General features: G+C 31.2%; 2 protein-coding genes across 2 annotated transcripts in view; both read left to right on the forward strand.

Annotated features, from left to right (window-relative positions):
- LOC141325134 (serine/threonine-protein kinase 32C-like) overlaps positions 1-18,374 on the forward strand; it is a 219,652-nt gene that overhangs the window by 69,905 nt on the left and 131,373 nt on the right. The gene's annotated exons all lie outside the window — the stretch shown is intronic.
- Positions 13,232-18,374, forward strand: part of LOC141325750 (serine/threonine-protein kinase 32C-like) — a 59,759-nt gene continuing 54,616 nt past the window's right edge. Inside the window, exons 1-3 of the mRNA XM_073834490.1 lie at positions 13,232-13,235; positions 15,140-15,260; positions 16,856-17,029. Coding sequence (XP_073690591.1) covers positions 13,232-13,235; positions 15,140-15,260; positions 16,856-17,029 — 299 coding nt within the window. The remainder of the gene's footprint in view (positions 13,236-15,139; positions 15,261-16,855; positions 17,030-18,374) is intronic.

An 18,374-nucleotide genomic window follows, 5' to 3' on the forward strand; every position in this document is an offset into this window, starting at 1 on the left:
ATTGCATATAAAATTAGCATTTGGATTACACAGTTTTAACAGGTTTTAAGGTTTATATACAGTGTTTATCAACAATAAATCCAGTTTTAATCTCACATTTGAACTAATTGAATATTCTTGTTCAACTGCTAGCCGTATTTTAAGCATGTTCACGGGTCAAAGGCAAAAAAAGAGATTAAGCATAAAAACAATAAGTGTAATACTGCTTTAAATTGTTTTTGTTTTTCCCAAAAATATTTAAAAGTTTTCTGTTTAATTTAACAGCATTTTTGTTTTAGTTTTTCTGAGCAAAAAATAAATATCATACATTTTCCCCTGATTTACAGAAGACACCCACTAAAATGTCACTTAGTGTAGAAATCTTGTCAGGCTTTTTTACAACTAAAGTAAATTTATGACATTTTAAAATACTGATTAGTTGTAATTCTACATTTAAAAAATTTGCCACTATCCTAGATTTTGGCCATTTGTTAGTAAGATTTTTTACTCATTTAAAACACAATAAAATTTAATATGCTTATTCTTTTATATATTTTAATATGTACAAGTCAAAATAAGTATGTTTTTACATAAATATTGTTATACTGAATGACAATGTAACATTATTTCAACCAAATTGTAACATTTTATTCTCCAAAAACCTATTCAAAACCTTAAAAGACACTTTACTTTCATTTAATGTGCTTTCTATGGGCACAAAATCATTTTTGTAAATTGTTTTGACGTGGACATCTTAACGTCTTTGACCCTCATACGTTTTAACTGAAAAAATGTAATTTTCACAATAATCAGATTTATGCTCATTGTAAGGAATTGGAATAAATGCATATAAAAAGGTGATTTAAATAAAATCAAATAGATGCAAAGAATTAATAGTAAACATCCCATGTGTTTTCAAGTGCAGAAATCTGTTTATGACTGACAAATATGCATCACATCAAGTTCATTGATTTATATTTTCATCTTAATTGAAATTCTTATTTTTTTAACTTAAGAAAAAGTTATGTATATTTCATTATTTATTTATTTTCCCTTTTGTTCCTTTTACCAAACTTAAGAATTAGAAAATAAAAAATGTTCTTAAAAATCATCAATAACCTCTTAAAATTAATATAACCTCCAACTTGATGCAAGATGTTTAATTATTTTTTTTTAATGCATTATTATATTTGAAACCACCAATTTAAAAAAAATGACCTGTGTAATCTAAATGGACTGCGCTGTAAAAAGTTTTAACCAGTTTCAACTTAAAAACTTAAGTTCAGCAGCTGCCTTAATTTTAAAGTTAAATCAACTTAAAACTCACGACAATAAAATTTGTTAAAATGACTTGCATTTTAAGTTGATTTAACGTATGAGTTGAAACTATTTGTATTTTAAGTTAATTTAACTTATGAGTTGAAACTACTTGAATTTAAGTTGATATAACTTACGAGTTAAAACTTATTGCATTTTAAGTTGATTTAACTTATGAGTTAAAACGTCTTGCATTTTAAGTTGTTTTAACTTATGAGTTGAAACTACTTGAATTTAAGTTGATATAACTTATGAGTTAACTTATTGCATTTTAAGTTGATTTAACTTATGAGTTAAAACGTCTTGCATTTTAAGTTGATTTAACTTATGAGTTAAAACGTCTTGCATTTTAAGTTGATTTAACTTATGAGTTGAAACTACTTGAATTTAAGTTGATATAACTTACGAGTTAAAACTTATTGCATTTTAAGTTGATTTAACTTATGAGTTAAAACGTCTTGCATTTTAAGTTGTTTTAACTTATGAGTTGAAACTACTTGAATTTAAGTTGATATAACTTACGAGTTAAAACTTATTGCATTTTAAGTTGATTTAACTTATGAGTTAAAACGTCTTGCATTTTAAGTTGATTTAACTTATGAGTTGAAACTACTTGAATTTAAGTTGATATAACTTACGAGTTAAAACTTATTGCATTTTAAGTTGATTTAACTTATGAGTTAAAACGTCTTGCATTTTAAGTTGTTTTAACTTATGAGTTGAAACTACTTGAATTTAAGTTGATATAACTTACGAGTTAAAACTTATTGCATTTTAAGTTAATTTAACTTATGAGTTAAAACGTCTTGCATTTTAAGTTGATTTAACTTATGAGTTGAAACTACTTGAATTTAAGTTGATATAACTTACGAGTTAAAACTTATTGCATTTTAAGTTGATTTAACTTATGAGTTAAAACGTCTTGCATTTTAAGTTGATTTAACTTATGAGTTAAAACGTCTTGCATTTTAAGTTGATTTAACTTATGAGTTAAAACGTCTTGCATTTTAAGTTGATTTAACTTATGAGTTAAAACGTCTTGCATTTTAAGTTGATTTAACTTATGAGTTAAAACATCTTGCATTTTAAGTTGATTTAACTTATGAGTTGAAACTACTTGAATTTAAGTTGATATAACTTACGAGTTAAAACTTATTGCATTTTAAGTTGATTTAACTTATGAGTTAAAACGTCTTGCATTTTAAGTTGATTTAACTTATGAGTTAAAACGTCTTGCATTTTAAGTTGATTTAACTTATGAGTTAAAACGTCTTGCATTTTAAGTTGTTTTAACTTATGAGTTGAAACTACTTGAATTTAAGTTGATATAACTTACGAGTTAAAACGTCTTGCATTTTAAGTTGATTTAACTTATGAGTTAAAACGTCTTGCATTTTAAGTTGATTTAACTTATGAGTTAAAACGTCTTGCATTTTAAGTTGTTTTAACTTATGAGTTGAAACTACTTGAATTTAAGTTGATATAACTTACGAGTTAAAACTTATTGCATTTTAAGTTGATTTAACTTAAAATGTTAAGGCAGCTGCTGAACTTAAGTTGAAGTTTAAGTTGAAACTGGTTAAAACTTTTTACAGTGTGCTATTCAAATGCTTAATTCTTACATTTATGCCTTTTTTAGTGTAAAATGTGCTTGGACATTGTGATCAGTTTCTGTGTGAGTATTGCGTTGACAATGCAACGCTCACAGGTTCGATTCCCAGGGAATGCATGAACTAAAAAGTCCAAATGTTGAATGCAATGTCAGTCAGTTTGGATAAAAGCATCTGCCGAATGCATGAATGCAAATTCAGTAAAAAGTCGTTCTGATAATGATAATGATTTCAGGTAGTGTCTGTTTGCATCTGATCTGTTTGCATATGATAATTGTTCATTTCACATCAAAGCCGCATGAACCTGAAGGAGAAAAACCTCTCTGAATTACCCCTAATCTGCCGCCTTCAAAAGCCGAAACCGTACAGAACGACAAACACGAGAATGAAAGACATCTCCGCACACAATGCGTCTCTCATGCATATTGCAGCACTGGTTCTCTCTCCCACGCCGCTCCGGCATGACAGCTCTCTTCCAGTCTCCATCTGTCAGACAATGGCTCCGTCTCTCCGCTCATGATGGAGGCGCTTCATCGGGCCAGCATATGCACACAACACCACGCCGTTTATAAATAATACCTGTCGTTTATTGCTCAAGCGGCCCATACGGCTGGAAACGTCTGCACCGTGTCCACCTGTCTGGATCTCACAGCTGCGTGTGACAGAAACCGCAACGTGTGGAGAACAAATGAAGTAAACTTCATCAGAGAGAGAAATCAGACAGCAGGCTGTCAAAGCTAGGCATCTGCTTACTATTTGTTCCTAATCACTGGCAAACAGAGTCTCTGCCACTATATGAAAAATAAATGATAGTGAACAATGATGTGAAGCACTAATGATCAAACATGTGGTCAGTGTGGAAGCATTTAAAAACTGTCCGAGAAAGACGCAAAAATCATTGCAAGCAGCGACAGCGAGAGACTGTTTAGAAGCGCATCGCATGTCTTCATGAGAAGAGAAAGGTTACTGTATGATGACTGAAATCATCCATTAGTCAATCAACTCCAGAACGTTCTGTTGTCTAATACACCAGACACCAATTGTGTTTATTCTGACAGCAGCTCCTTAGCCAGGGTTCAAAGACCAAAGATGACAATCATTCACAAATCTGCTGCTGCCAGCAAAAACTAGGACTGAGCTCTTCTTGCGGGTTTACCACTAAATAAAAGACAACATTCAGAAATGTTAGTATTGGCATTTTACTGTTGTTCTGTCAAAAAAAAAAAAAAGTAAGACAAAAATAATTCCAACAGCTCTATTAATACATTTATTCTAACATTATTCTTTACTCAGCAAGGCTGCATTTATTTGTGCATTAAAAACACATGCCTGATTCAAGAAGGGGCTCTTAAAAATGGCCAAAGAAAATTATTTTACTAACTTATTCATTTTAAGTTAAATAGTGCTTTGTTGGTAGACTAAAATGTCTACTAGACTGTTAAAAATGTTCAGTGTTAAATATTTTTTAATTGCTGTTTTGTTGTTTTTCAAGACAAAGCTGTAAAAGGCAAATATTGGCTATTTAATTTATGCAATAGTGAAAAAAAATGGGCAAAATACGTGGGGGAAAACACGGAAAACCGTGTTCAGTAATCAGCCTTCGGCCCAGTGTTTATTGTTACAATGTTTAAAATACTTTATGTGACCCTGAATAAATAAGCTTTCCAGTGATGCAAGGTTTGGGACAATATTTGGCTGAGATGCAATTATTTAAATATCTGGAATCTGAGGGTGCAAAAATATCTAAATATTGAGAAAATCACCTTTAAAGTTGTCCAAATGAAGTTCTTAGCCATGCATATTACTAAGCAAAAATTAAGTGTTGATATATTTACAGTAGGAAATTCATGGAACATGATCCTAATATCCTACTGATTTTTGGCATAAAAGAAAAAGTGGACATTTTGAGCTATACAATGTATTTTTGACTATTGCTACAAATATACCTGTGCTACTTAAGACTGGTTTTGTGCTCCAGGGTCACATATAATCCCACAATTCTTACTTCTTTTCTTGCATTTTGCAAGTTTATATAATTTGGGAAGAAAAAAGTCAATATAGTGATTATAAAAAGTCACAATTATCTTTTTTTCTATTTAGTTTTGGAAACAAGTTTCTGTAAGAGAGGGAGAGAAGATACAGGTTGCTTCACGATGCCATAGAAGATTTTTTTTTCTGTCTAAATGGTTCCATAAAGAACCTTTAACATCTAAAGAACCTTTCTGTTTCACAAAAGTTTCTATGTCAAAAGAAGGTTCTTCAGATTATAAAAAGGTAAGAAAGAGATGGTTCTTTAAAGAACCTTTGACTGAATGGTTCTCTGTGGTACGTAATGTCTCCGCAAAACAGTCGTTTCCTGGATTTCCTCCATCCTCCCCGTTTGAGGACAGTCTCGGTCGTGTGTGATTCACTCAGTGATGGCCGCTCGGGGTGTTTGCTGATTGTAGTGTGATTTGAGTAATGTTTCTCTGACAGACGTGATCCTGCTTCTGAGAAATTGAATTCTGTTGTGTTCTCTATAAGCACAAACTAGATTTGCTGGAGCTTCCTGGAAGTGCCCAGAGTCAGGACTATATCTCTCTCTCTCTCTCTCTCTCTCTGTGTGTGTGTGTGTGTGTGTGTGTGTGTGTGTGTGTGTGTGTGTGTGTGTGTGTGTGTGTGTGTGTGTGTGTGTGTGTGTGTGTGTGTGTGTGTGTGTGTGTGTGTGTGTGTGTGTGTGTGTGTGTGTGTGTGTGTGTGTTTCAGATGGACTTTAGAGACACGTTTGTCTTCAAAGGGAATTTTATTATTTTCTAATGTCAAAAGCTAGGGTGAAAGTTACGTTCTGTATTAAAAAAAATACGTAAGAATGTTCTCAAAGTTGAACACAATAAGAAATATAATATAAAAACATTCTGGGTCTTTTTGCACCCAAAGAATGATTTTTTATTTTTATTTTTTTGTTTTTGTTTTAATCAGTCATAACCTTATACTTTTCAACAAAACTTTATTGTATCTGATCAGCAACATTTCATTAATAAAGGTGATTTTTTTTAATGTTACTGTTGTTGCATTTACCACTTTTCTATTTATCTATTTCTTTAAAGAGAAAATTTTAGATTTCATATTACACCAAAAAACTTTCATGCAAATTATGTATATATATATTTTTCAGTATTGATTAGAAATTTGATTTTAATAAAAAAAAAATTGTCTGAAACTCAATTAATTAATTAATTTTAAGAAAATTGTCTGAAACCTCTTAAAACTAAATTGTAAAATATAAAATATAGCTGTAAGCAGCGATTACCGGGATTCAAGCACTTTAAGGCATTTATGCACATATGAAAAAAGCCTTTTTTGCAAATCCAGGTATTTTACCATAGAAATATTATGTTTTATAACGTTTATGACTGTTATAGCGCCAGCTGTGGTCTGCTTTGGTCCGCTTAGTAATGTGGTCAAACCTCTAGAACTAAGTATTACAGTTTGTGCATCATGGCCATTTTCTTTAGAAAATATAACAAAAAGCTATTAAAATAAGCTTTAATTAAATGTTTTGCTATTTTAGTTCATTAGTTTAAACTAAATATAAACGAAATAAAAAAAAATCAAAATTCAAGTAATAGTAATTTAGTTTTAGTTAACTATAATAACCCTTTATATACAATATTGCCATACCATGTACAAAACAATTTTTTTTTTTTTTTTTCGTTTTTTGGTTTTTTGGACAAGAAAAAAAATTGTCTGAAACTTAATGACCATTTAATCAAAGAAATGTCAGTATTATTTCCGTTGGAATTAATGGAATTTCATCAAACTCATGATTGTATGAAGTTTGTACAACCTACATATTTATTTCTAACAAAACAACACAAATACTTCTAGAAGTTTTCAGATAAAATAAATTCATTTCATTGTCAGCTGCAGTTTTTCATGCTGCAATGGTTTGTCAGTAGACAAAAATGTTTATCAACACAGTTCAGTCCAAAAAGATATGGGGAAAAGGTGAAATATATATTTTTATAAACATTTTTTGACACTAATAAGACACAAAACTAATATGACACAAAACAAAACACCTAATGGGATTCCATATATACCTGGGTCAAAAATGACTGAACATGAAACCTCTATAATTTCTTGAAACAAAATTGTAAAATATAAAATATAGCTGCAAGGGGTTCAAGCACTTTAAGGCATTTAAGCACAAATGAAAAAAGACACCATGTAGAAGCCTTTTTTGCAAATCCAGGTAACTTACCATAGAAATATTATGTTTTTTAACATTTATGACTGTTTGGCGCCAGCTTTAAGTCATTTAACCCCTGTGCATTAATTTAAAAGAGTTACACAAAGGTTCATAGAGAACAAAAATGTCCATGTTCAAAAACTGTCATAAAAATTTTAAGCTTTTGAGTACAGACTGACTCCCTCATTTTAAAGAAGACCCTTGGCAGATTGTTGTTGAAGTAAAAAAAAAATTGTAAAAAATTTAAACCAAAAAAGATTGAAGTTTATGGGCGATTTATGAGCAATTTTTTATATAAAATATGTATTTTAGAAAACATTTTGAACTCAAAAATCAAAGCCATAAATCTAAACAAGCTGTGTTCCAAATTTGAGGTTGATATTTAAAAAAAATGAGGTTTTAGTAACATTTTGTTTGGGAGCAGTACCAAACTTTTATATGCCAAACTTAAAAAAAAATGGCACCATCTAGTAAAAAGTAGTCAACACTTACAGTTTGAAGCTAAAAAAAATTGCATCATTTTATTGTTAAATGGCCCTAGGATTAAAAATCGCCCATTTAAATGGTTTCAATGAAGACATTTTTGTCCAAAAGGTGCTGAGAGGAACTATTTTTTGTACAGAGTGTAAAATAAATTTATTAAAGGAAATGAGGGTCAAATATTAAAAAAAATAATGAAATTGCCAAAAAAAAAAAAAAAAATGGCCATAAAAATGCCATAATGCATTTTTAACAAGTAGGCCATTTTCACGTTTTATATATTTTCACATTTAATATATTTCTGTATCTTTTATATATTTATAATTCTATAAAATTAAAAATGTTGGCAGCAATAAAATAAGTTTTAAATTATTAATATTTTACAATTAGCAACAACAATTCAAAGCAGTGTTACACTTATTGTTTTTTGCTTAAACTCTTGTTTGTCTTTGACCTATATTTTGTTCAGAGTTGTTTTGGATATTAAAGGAAATGAGGGTGAAATATTAAAATTCCAAAAAAAAAAAAAAAAAAAACACACACCTGAGCCAAAGTGTATGCAGTTAGCATTAACACAGGCTAAACTATATAAAAATAAAAAAAATAAAAAATGGACAAAAATGTCCAAAAGGTTGCACAAGGGTTAAGCACATAGACTTAACAATTATAATGCATTCAAAAAAGTAGGCCATTTTCACATTCTGGGTCTGTTTGGACCCGAAGAATCGTTTTATTATTTTTTATTATCACTTAATGTTTTTTTTTTATGACTAGTAATGTGGTCAAACCTCTAGAACTAAGTATTACAGTTTGTGCATCATGGCCTTTTTCTTTAGAAAACATAACAAAAAGCTATTAAAATAAGCTTTAAACAAGAGCAATAGATGTTCTGTCTTTGTTTAGAGGAGTGTGTGTGTTCTTGAAGGACAGTATCTCTTTTGTAAGTCAGTGGTGAACAGTGAAGTATGTGACGTAGGGAAGGACAGTTTGACATTGACAGCTCCATCTCATATATATGTGTGTGTATATATATATATAATTATTTTATTTGAAGCAGGGGGGGATTTTCTCTTTCTCTCAGAAGCTGCTTTCATGTGTCTCTCCTGAACACAAACTGAGCTTTGAAGAGCTGCGTCTCTGAAAGTCAGAGGAGCTTCTGCTGCAGGCTGGAAATCAAGAGGGTTTCCTCTTCCTCCTCTTCCTCCTCCTCCTCCTCCTCACAGGAAGCACAGAGTCTCTTTAAGCCTTTAAAATGTTCCGTCTGCACAAAGTTGTAATTACTGTATCCATTTACCCGCTCTGAGTCACGAAGCAGCAGGAGAAGGGCTTTGTCACATAAACACACACCGTCAGGAAAACACCTTCAAAACACTGACGACTCGCCAATGTCTCTATATCAACTAGTTCACTATTGAGTTATAGTACTTCATTGGCATGATTGTATTTAGCAGTGTTATCTCAGTATCATTTAGATATAGTTACATTTTTTATTATTAATTTGTATATTTTTGGTTTTCATTTCAATTTTACTATAGTGATTTTATTGTGGTTTATTATTTCCTTTTAAAAAACGCCTATTTGATTTTCATTTTTGTATTAGTTTTAGTTGTAGTTATTTCAGTTCACCAGTTTAAACTAAATAAAAAGGATACATTTTGTGTTGGTAACTGGCAAAAAAAAGGGGAGTTTTTATAAGTTTGAGATTTTATTTCAGTATTTTTCAGTTTTAATTTATTTAACCCTTTCTATACAATATTGCCATACCATGTAAATTTTATTTTATTTTTGTACATTTTAAAAATATAAATTTTAATATTTTATTTAATATTTTATATATTTTTTAATATTTTTTATTTTTTTATTTAATATTTAATATTTTTATATTTATTATATTTAATATTTTAAATTTAGCTAAAGTTTTAGTAATTTTGCTGCTTTTGTCACTTATTATTTTTTTAATATTCCTATATAATTCTATAAAATTAAAAATGTTGGCAACTAGCTGCAATAAAATAAGTTTAAAATTATTAATATCTTACTATTAGTAAGTTTTAGTTATTTTGCATAATATCTTTAATTAGTCATTTTTATATTTTGGTTTTCATTTAAATTTTACTTAAAATTATAGTAATTAAAAAAAAGTATTGTGATTTATTATTAACTTTTAAAATATGTCTAAATAATTTTCATTATTATACTAATAGTTCATCAGTTTAAACTTAATACAAATGAGAAATGCTGAAATAAAAATAAGTTTGAGTTTTTTTTAGATATTTAATTTGTTGTTGTCTTTTATTTCAAGTAAGTATTTCAAGTTTTCTTTTTACATTTAATTTTATTTTCAAAAAAATTATTAAAAGAATTATTTTTTAAATATTTTATTAGATACAGTTCAATTTTTTTTTATTATTAATTTGTATATTTTTGGTTTTCATTTCAATTTTACTTATATTGTGTTTTATTATTTCCTTTTCAAAATATTTCTATATGGTTTTCATTTTTGTATTAGTTTTAGTTATTTCAGTTCATCAGTTTAAACTAAATAAATAAAAATTTGAAATTTTGTGTTGTCAACTGGCAAAAATAAAAATAAGTGAGTTTTTATAAGCTTGAGATTTTATTTCAGTTTCAAATTTCAGTTTCAAATTTAATAACCCCATACAATATTGCCATACCATGTAAAAAAACAAGTTTTTATTTTTTACATCTAGTTTTATTTTTGAACAAAATATTTTTTTAATTAAAAAATATATTTTAATATTTTATATTATTTTTATATTTTAAATTTAGGTAAAGTTTTAGTAATTTTGCTGCTTTTGTCACTTATGTTTTTTTTTTTTATATATTCCTAGATAATTCTATAAAATTAAAAATGTTGACAACTAGCTGCAGTAAAATAAGTTTTAAATTCTTAATATTTTACAATACATTTTACAATATTTTTACTATTTTTTTAAATTATTAGTAAGTTTTTGTAATTTTGAATTATGTTTTTGGTTTTCATTTCAATTTTACTTAAAATTATAGTGATTTAAAAAATATATTGTTTTTTATTATTAACTTTTCAAAATATGTCTATATAATTTTCATTTTTATTGCAGTTTTAGTTATTTTAGTTCATCAGTTTAAACTAAATAAAAATGCTGAAATAAAGATAAGTTTGATTTTTTTAGATATTCAATTTGTTATAGTCTTTTATTTCAAGTAAGTATTTCAAGTTTCCTTTCTACATTTTTTTAAATAAATTTTTAACTATTAATATATTACATCTAGAAGTTTTGTCACTTTTGTATTTTTTATTATAGTATGTTTATTTTTATATTTTTATATTACTATTTTTATTTTTTTTTATTTCAGTTTGTTATTTTAGTACAAGTTAAAAGAAAATTTTATTACTTTTTTAATTTTATTGTAGTTTTTATTCATTTTATTTTAGCTTTAGTTATTTTAGTTCATCTGTTTAAACTATAGATTTATAGATATATATTTTTAGATATTTTAATATAAGTAATAAAAAAAAACTATATTTTTTAAGGTTTTAGGTTTAGTTAACTATAATAACCCTTTATAGAAAATAATGCCATACAATGTACAAAACATTTTTTTTTTAATTACATATTTTTAATTATTATTATTATTATATTACCTTTAAAGTTTTGTCACTTTTTTGTATTTTTTTTTTTTAATACAGTATGTGTATAGTTTTTATTTCTTTTTTATTTAAATTTTTTTAAATGATAAATGCTGTGTTGGCAACTGGCTGAAATAAAAATAAGTTTGAGGGGTTTTTTAGATATTTTATTTCAGCTAATGCTTATATAATTTCAAGTAATGAAAAAGTTTAGTGTTTTTTTTTTTTAACAGATTTTACAAAGTAGTTAAAGTTTTAGTAATTTTGCTGCTTTTATGTCCATAGAAAGCACATTAAATGTAAGTAAAGTGTCTACTTTTAAGGTTTCAAGTACGTTTTTGGAGGTTTAAATGTCAAAATTTGGTTGAAATAATGTTACAATCGTCATTCAGTGTAACAACTAATTAGAATTTGAGGTGAAAGTAATTCATCTTTTAATATGTCATAAATTTATTTTCGTTGTAAATATGCCTTACAAGATTGACACTGAATGTCATTTTAGTGGGTGTCTTCTGTAAATCAGGGAAAAATGTATTATATTTATTTTTTGCTCAGAAAAACAAAAATGCTCTTAAATTAAACAGAAAACGTTTTAATATTTGTTCGGAAAAACAACATTATTGTATTCATTTTTTCAGTTATTATTTATTTTATTAAAAGTAATGTATATTTTTTGATAGTTTTAGTTTTACTTAACTATAAATATAAGGGTTTACATAGAATATTGCCACACCATGCACAAAACATGTTTTTTTTTTTTTGTCACGTTTTATTTTATATACATATATATGTGGGTCAAAGACAAAAAAAAGAGTTTTTTTTAAATATTTCCCACAGAATAAAAGATTACCATTTACAATTTGTTTAGAGCTGTTTTGGCTTGTAAATGGTAATCTTTTATTCTGTGGGAAATATTTTAAAAAACGTTGGGAACCAAACAACTTTGGACCCCATTGACTTTCATTGTGGACCAAGAGATTTCTCGAAATATCTGTTTTTATGTTATATTTTAGGGTGAAGTGAGTTCAGGTTTTACTCAAAGCATTCAGCTCTTTATTTTCTCCTTGATTCTTTCACATGGAGAGACTTGATCTCGTCCAGCGTCTCTGTCGTAGAGGACGCTCGTCTCCTCTCTGCTGGAACTTTCCTCAACTTCACAGCTCAGGAAACTTGTGAAGTGCATTCGGGACGTTCCTTATGAAGGCACCTTGTGAAATAAGGCCAGCGTTGAGGCGTTGACTGTGGCACATTCAGGAGAAATACTCTGAGGAGCGAACCAAAGTGTGTGTGTCGCCTGGAGTCGCTCGTGAAGCGCAGACAAGCGCTCAGTTCTATTTGGGACACTGCGAAATTTTTGACGAAATGTTGTACTCCCTCTGTTTTCCTCTTTATGTGTTCCTCTCTCTCTCTCTCTCTGCATCCCTCGTCTCATTTGTCATCATGGCCTGATTATTTCAGCCTCTCGGACTCTTTCCAGTCTGCTAACCTTCCTCCTGGTGCTCCCGCTGTGGTGTGAGAGCGAATAAAGGCCGTCTCTCCCTTCGGTCCGGCTCGGGAACGCCTGTTCTCTTTGTAACACGCTGCAGGTTTAACCCACTTGACAACTATTTTCCTGTAGAGGCTTTTAGACCATACGTCTCTGGCTGAAACTTAAAGGAATAGTTCAGGCAGTGTGCTCAGATGAGTTTGTTTCATAATCAGATTTGTAGAAATGTGTCATTCCATCACTGTCTCACCAACGGATCCTTTGGAGTGAATGGGTGCCGTCAGAATGAGATTCAAAACAGCTGATAAAAACATCACAATAATCCACAATAATTCACTCCAGTCCATCAGTTAACATCTTGAGAAGACAAGTGTTAAAACTTGAAGCTGTTTTGAGTTGTAAACGGTGCAGATTTCTCTCCTGATTCAGACCAGTCCACTTTTTCACTTTTTCACTAGAGGAAGTGTTATTATGGATTATGGACTCAATTATGGATTATGGGTTTGTTTGAGCCTTTGTCTTCTCAAGATGTTAACTGATGGACTGGAGTGTTTTATTGTGGATTATTGTGATGTTTTTATCAGCTGTTTGGACTCTCATTCTGACGGCACCCATTCACTGCACACTCAAATGTACTCACCCTCAGATCATCCAAGATATAGATTAGTTTGTTTGTTCATCAGATTTGTATAAATGTGTCATTCCATCACTGTCTCACCTACGGATCCTTTGGAGTGAATGGGTGCCGTCAGAATGAGAGTCCAAACAGCTGATAAAAACATCACAATAATCCACAATAATTCACTCCAGTCCATCAGTTAACATCTTGACAAGACAAAAGCTGAAACAAATAAATTACTAAGACTTTTTTTAACTCAAATATGAGTCCTTAATCCATAATAACGCTTCCTCCAGTGAAAAATTGGTCTGGTCTGAATCAGGAGAGAAATCTGCACCATTTACAACTCAAAACAGCTCTAAATTTTAACACTTGTCTTCTCAAGATGTTAACTGATGGACTGGAGTGGGTTATTGTGGATTATTGTGATGTTTTTATCAGCTGTTTGGACTCTCATTCTGACGGCACCCATTCACTCCAGAGGATCCATTGGTGAGACAGTGATGGAATGACGCATTTCTACAAATCTGATGAACAAACAAACTCATCTACATCTTGGATGATCTGAGTGTGAATACATTTAAATGTGCAGTGAATGGGTGCCGTCAGAATGAGAGTCCAAACAGCTGATAAAAACATCACAATAATTCACTCCAGTCCATCAGTTAACATCTTGAGAAGACAAAACCTGAAACATATCCATCATTAAGACGTTTTTAACTAAAATGCGAATCCATATTAATGCTTCCTTTGTTGTCTCTCACATCAAAATTTGTTTAGAGCTGTATTGGCTTGTAAACGATGCTTGATCTGTGCAGATTTCTCTCCTGATTCAGACCAGACCACTTTTTTACTGGAGGAAGCATTATTATGGATTATGGACTGAATGTATTTGAGTTAAAAACATCTTAATGATGCATTTGTTTCTTACAAACATGCTGCTTTTCACTTTATTGGACATTAACTGACTGGTTTTGGCCATTTAGACCATAAAACAAAACTGGTTTGAGTCAGATTTGCTGATCGCTAAAAAAAAAAGTGTTGTCTAATCAGAGCCGTCCTCTCAAAGAAAATAGGGTACAGTGTACTGTGTTAATATGAAGGAATTTTCCGTACTGATTTTTCACAGATGTTTTATCCATGCGCGTGGCATTGCATTTTATTTTAGAAAAGTTAAAGGAAATGTCCGTAAAAGGAAATGTAAAAAGCAGATAATGTCCTGGCAGAAAATGTGTCTGTTTTTCTACAGTTTTCCATTTTCTGCTTAAACCAGCAGGTTCTTAAAAACAATATTTGTCTTAATTCATGCAGAGGAGATCATTCTGTCATCATTTGCTCTCCTCATGTCTTCTTTAGCAGCACAACAGAAGATATTTTGAGAAATGCACTCTTAAAAATAAAGGTTCTTTATTGGCATCAATAGCTCCATAAAGACCTAGAACATCCATAACCTTTCAAATGCAAAAAAGGTTCTTTATAGAGGAAAAAAGTCCTTTAGATATTTAAAATGTTCTTCAAAATGAATCTTTTAAGAACTCTTCACTGAAAGGTTCTTTTGGGAGCTAAAAATATTCTTCAGTGGCATCACTGCAAAAACAACCTTTTTCAACCTTTATTTTTAAGAGTGTGTCTTTGGTTTTATCCCAGTTTTGTGCCCATCCTTCTTCTAAACATCTTCTTTTCCAGAAGTCAGTGGGTCGTACAGGTTTTGACTAACGTGAGGGTGAACAAATCATGATTTGTGTGTGAAATGCTCTCTTTAATCGGACTGATCTGTGCTTCTTAGACGTTAAAAAGTCTCAGAACGGCTCCTCATGCGTCTGTGGTCTCTGCGCTGACCCTGTGATCTTTAATATTCGCCGTCTGACTGAATGCACCGCTGTCTTTGTCAGAGTGAATGGAGAGCGGTGAGATCTATAATAGATGTGCTGATGATTGGCTCTCAGACCTGTGGCCTCTACCAGACGGGAAATGAGCTCTGAAGTACTCTGATAGGAGACTCTCTCTCACACACACACACACACACACACACACACACACACACACACACACACACAGTTGGGTTTACATGTTTTATGGGGACATTCCATAGGCGTAATGGTTTTTATACTGTACAAACCGTACTTTCTATGGCCCTACACCTACCCTACACCTAAACCTAGCCCTCACAGGAGATTGTGCACACTTTTACTTCCTCAAAAAAACTCATTGTGCATGATTTATAAGCCTGTTTCCTCATGGGGACCTGAGAAATGTCCCCACAAGGTCAAAATCTACTGGTATTCCTATCCTTGTGGAGACATTTGGTCCCCACAATGTGATGAATACCAGGTACACACACACACACACACACACACACACACACACACACACACACACACACACACACACACACACACACACAGTGCTCAAAGCATCTCATGAGTATATAACGAGAACGAGGGACACTCACAAATATTCAGTGTGAAATGGAAAATTCATTCCTGTGATCAGCAGCTGAGCCGAACCACTCGAGACGCTTCAGCACTGTTATTTCAGTAGCACTCGCATGCTATTGTACATTTATTATATTTTCCAATATTCATATTTTGGATTTAATAATATTTTAACTGTTTTTATTAATATTTTAGTTTTTAGATTTATTCATATTTTATTTTTAGAATTATTTTGCAATTTTTATTTTTTTTTGTTTGTTTTTAAATATGTATAGTTTTTATTAATTTATGTTTTTAATATCTGAATAAAGAATTACATTTTTAATTTTTTAAATTTTTTTAATTTTTTTAATTTCGGTTAAAAGTTGTAATAATTTTCTTTTTTATTATAATTTTTATTTTTTTATGTATATTTTTTAATATGTTGGTATAGCTTTTTATTTCAATTTTAATTATTAGTTTAACTATTTTAAAATAATGTTCATTTGGCATCCTAAATAATAAAAAAAAATCTTTAGATTTAAGTTAACATTTATTTTATTTTAAGTAACATTTTTTTTAGTGGTTTTAGTTTTGGTTAACTGTAATAAACACACCTATATACACACCTCTCTCTCTCTCTCTCTCTCTCTCTCTCTCTATATATATATATATATATATATATAGTTTTCATTTAGATTTCAATTAACATTATTTGGTTTCAAGTAACAGATTTTTTTTTAATGGTTATAGTTAGTTAACTGATGAACCTGTGCTTCTCTGACTTTAGATGACAGAAGTGTGTATGTGTTAAACAATAGTTCATTATCAGCGTTAGAGCATCAGCATCTGCATCTGCATACAGATGATTGACAGCTGATGTAGACTGTAACAACACTTCAATTAAAATCTCCAAATCAGATCATCTCTACGACTTTAATTAATAAACCTCAATCTGTAAAAGAAGAGCTGATGTGGTGATAGCCTATCTATCTCATAAACTTCTCCAGCTCATCAGGAGAGGGATTTGCATGAGAAATGTGAGCTGTGTGATGTCACTTCCTCTGACATGTGACCCTGTGCTTCAGGTACTCATTCCAGGATGAGGAGGACATGTTTATGGTGGTGGATCTGCTGCTGGGAGGAGATCTGCGTTATCACCTGCAGCAGAACGTTCAGTTCACGGAGGACGCCGTTAAACTCTACCTGTGCGAGATGACACTGGCACTAGACTACCTGCAGAACCAACACATCATACACAGGTGTGTGTCAGCGTTAACAACATTAGCAACACTCCAGCTAGTGTTTACCTGATTTAAAGGTCCCATATCGTCAAAATCAAAATTTCCTGGCTTTTTTCATGATAACTAAGGTCTAGGGGCTATCTAACTACCATATGAGTTTCAAAACAGTCAATCCACAGTAAACTGCACACAGCCTGCTTAAAGTAGCTGTTCATTTTCACGAGCAGCTGTGACTTCCGTAACGATGTGACGTCCGATCGACTCAAGTCACCGCCTTCAGTCACAAACCAACGTCCCACCCTCCTTTTGTCAAACCCCCAGACAACAACGCATCCATTCCATTATTGAGCAACAACAACAGGAAAACAAGTGGAGAAAACCCTGTTCAGTCGATAGATGTCAAGCTACGATCATTACACAGGCTTCAGAACAACGTGAATATAAGAGACCAGTGGCACTTCAACTTCAGCCTCTTTCACACAGCGATTCCGGTAAATACACGGATAATGTGTCCCACGATTTGTTCCGGAATTGTTTAATTTGGTTCATTCACAGTTGTTTTCCGGGATCTGTGCGTGCTTTACACACAAACCATAAAGACATGTGACGTTTGGATGTGAGATGTAATGCGACGCGTACGTTTCACTAAACTGAAACTAACCTGAACAAACTGTGCTTCAGCGCTGATAGTGAGGAGCTGGCTCTGCCCGATCGCAGCTTCATTCCACTTTGCACGTAACGTTATTTTTCGTTGTGAAGAGTCGCTTGATAACGTGCATCATTACTACAACACTGCCTTTAGGTTCTGGCTTTGGTTCACACAGTTCCCGTAATTTTCCAGAATCAGCGCGCATTGTGAAAGGGGCTTTACTAAAGCAACAGTTATGTAGCCTACTGCATTCGGTGTTTGTAAAAGAAAAAACATTAATGATCATTCTAAAATATCCTGTTGAGTATCAGCTCTCTCTATTGCTCTGAGCTCGCTTACGCTTACAGCATACATGACCGTAGTTACCTGTGATTGGCCTGGTTGTGCGTCACTCAGAAAACAACAGGCCAATCAGAAGAGAGGCTCATGAATATTAATTAGATGGGCCAAAATCGACCTGTTTTTGACAGAGCTCCTAAAAAAGGAGCTGTAAAAATATATTGAGATGGATTTTGGCACTTATAACGCAAATATATATTCTTAAGGACATCAACAAATAAAATAAACCTCCAGAAATGTGTACGATATGGGACCTTTAACTCTATAATCCATCACCAGCCTCCAGTGTTTTACTTGTTTGCCACAATTACACAGAATTGACTTTTTGTTGAACACGAGCAACAGTTTATTTTAATTTAGTCAGTTGCTTCAGAT

This window comes from Garra rufa, chromosome 2 (assembly GCF_049309525.1).
Source record: "Garra rufa chromosome 2, GarRuf1.0, whole genome shotgun sequence".
Lineage (NCBI taxonomy): Eukaryota > Metazoa > Chordata > Actinopteri > Cypriniformes > Cyprinidae > Garra > Garra rufa.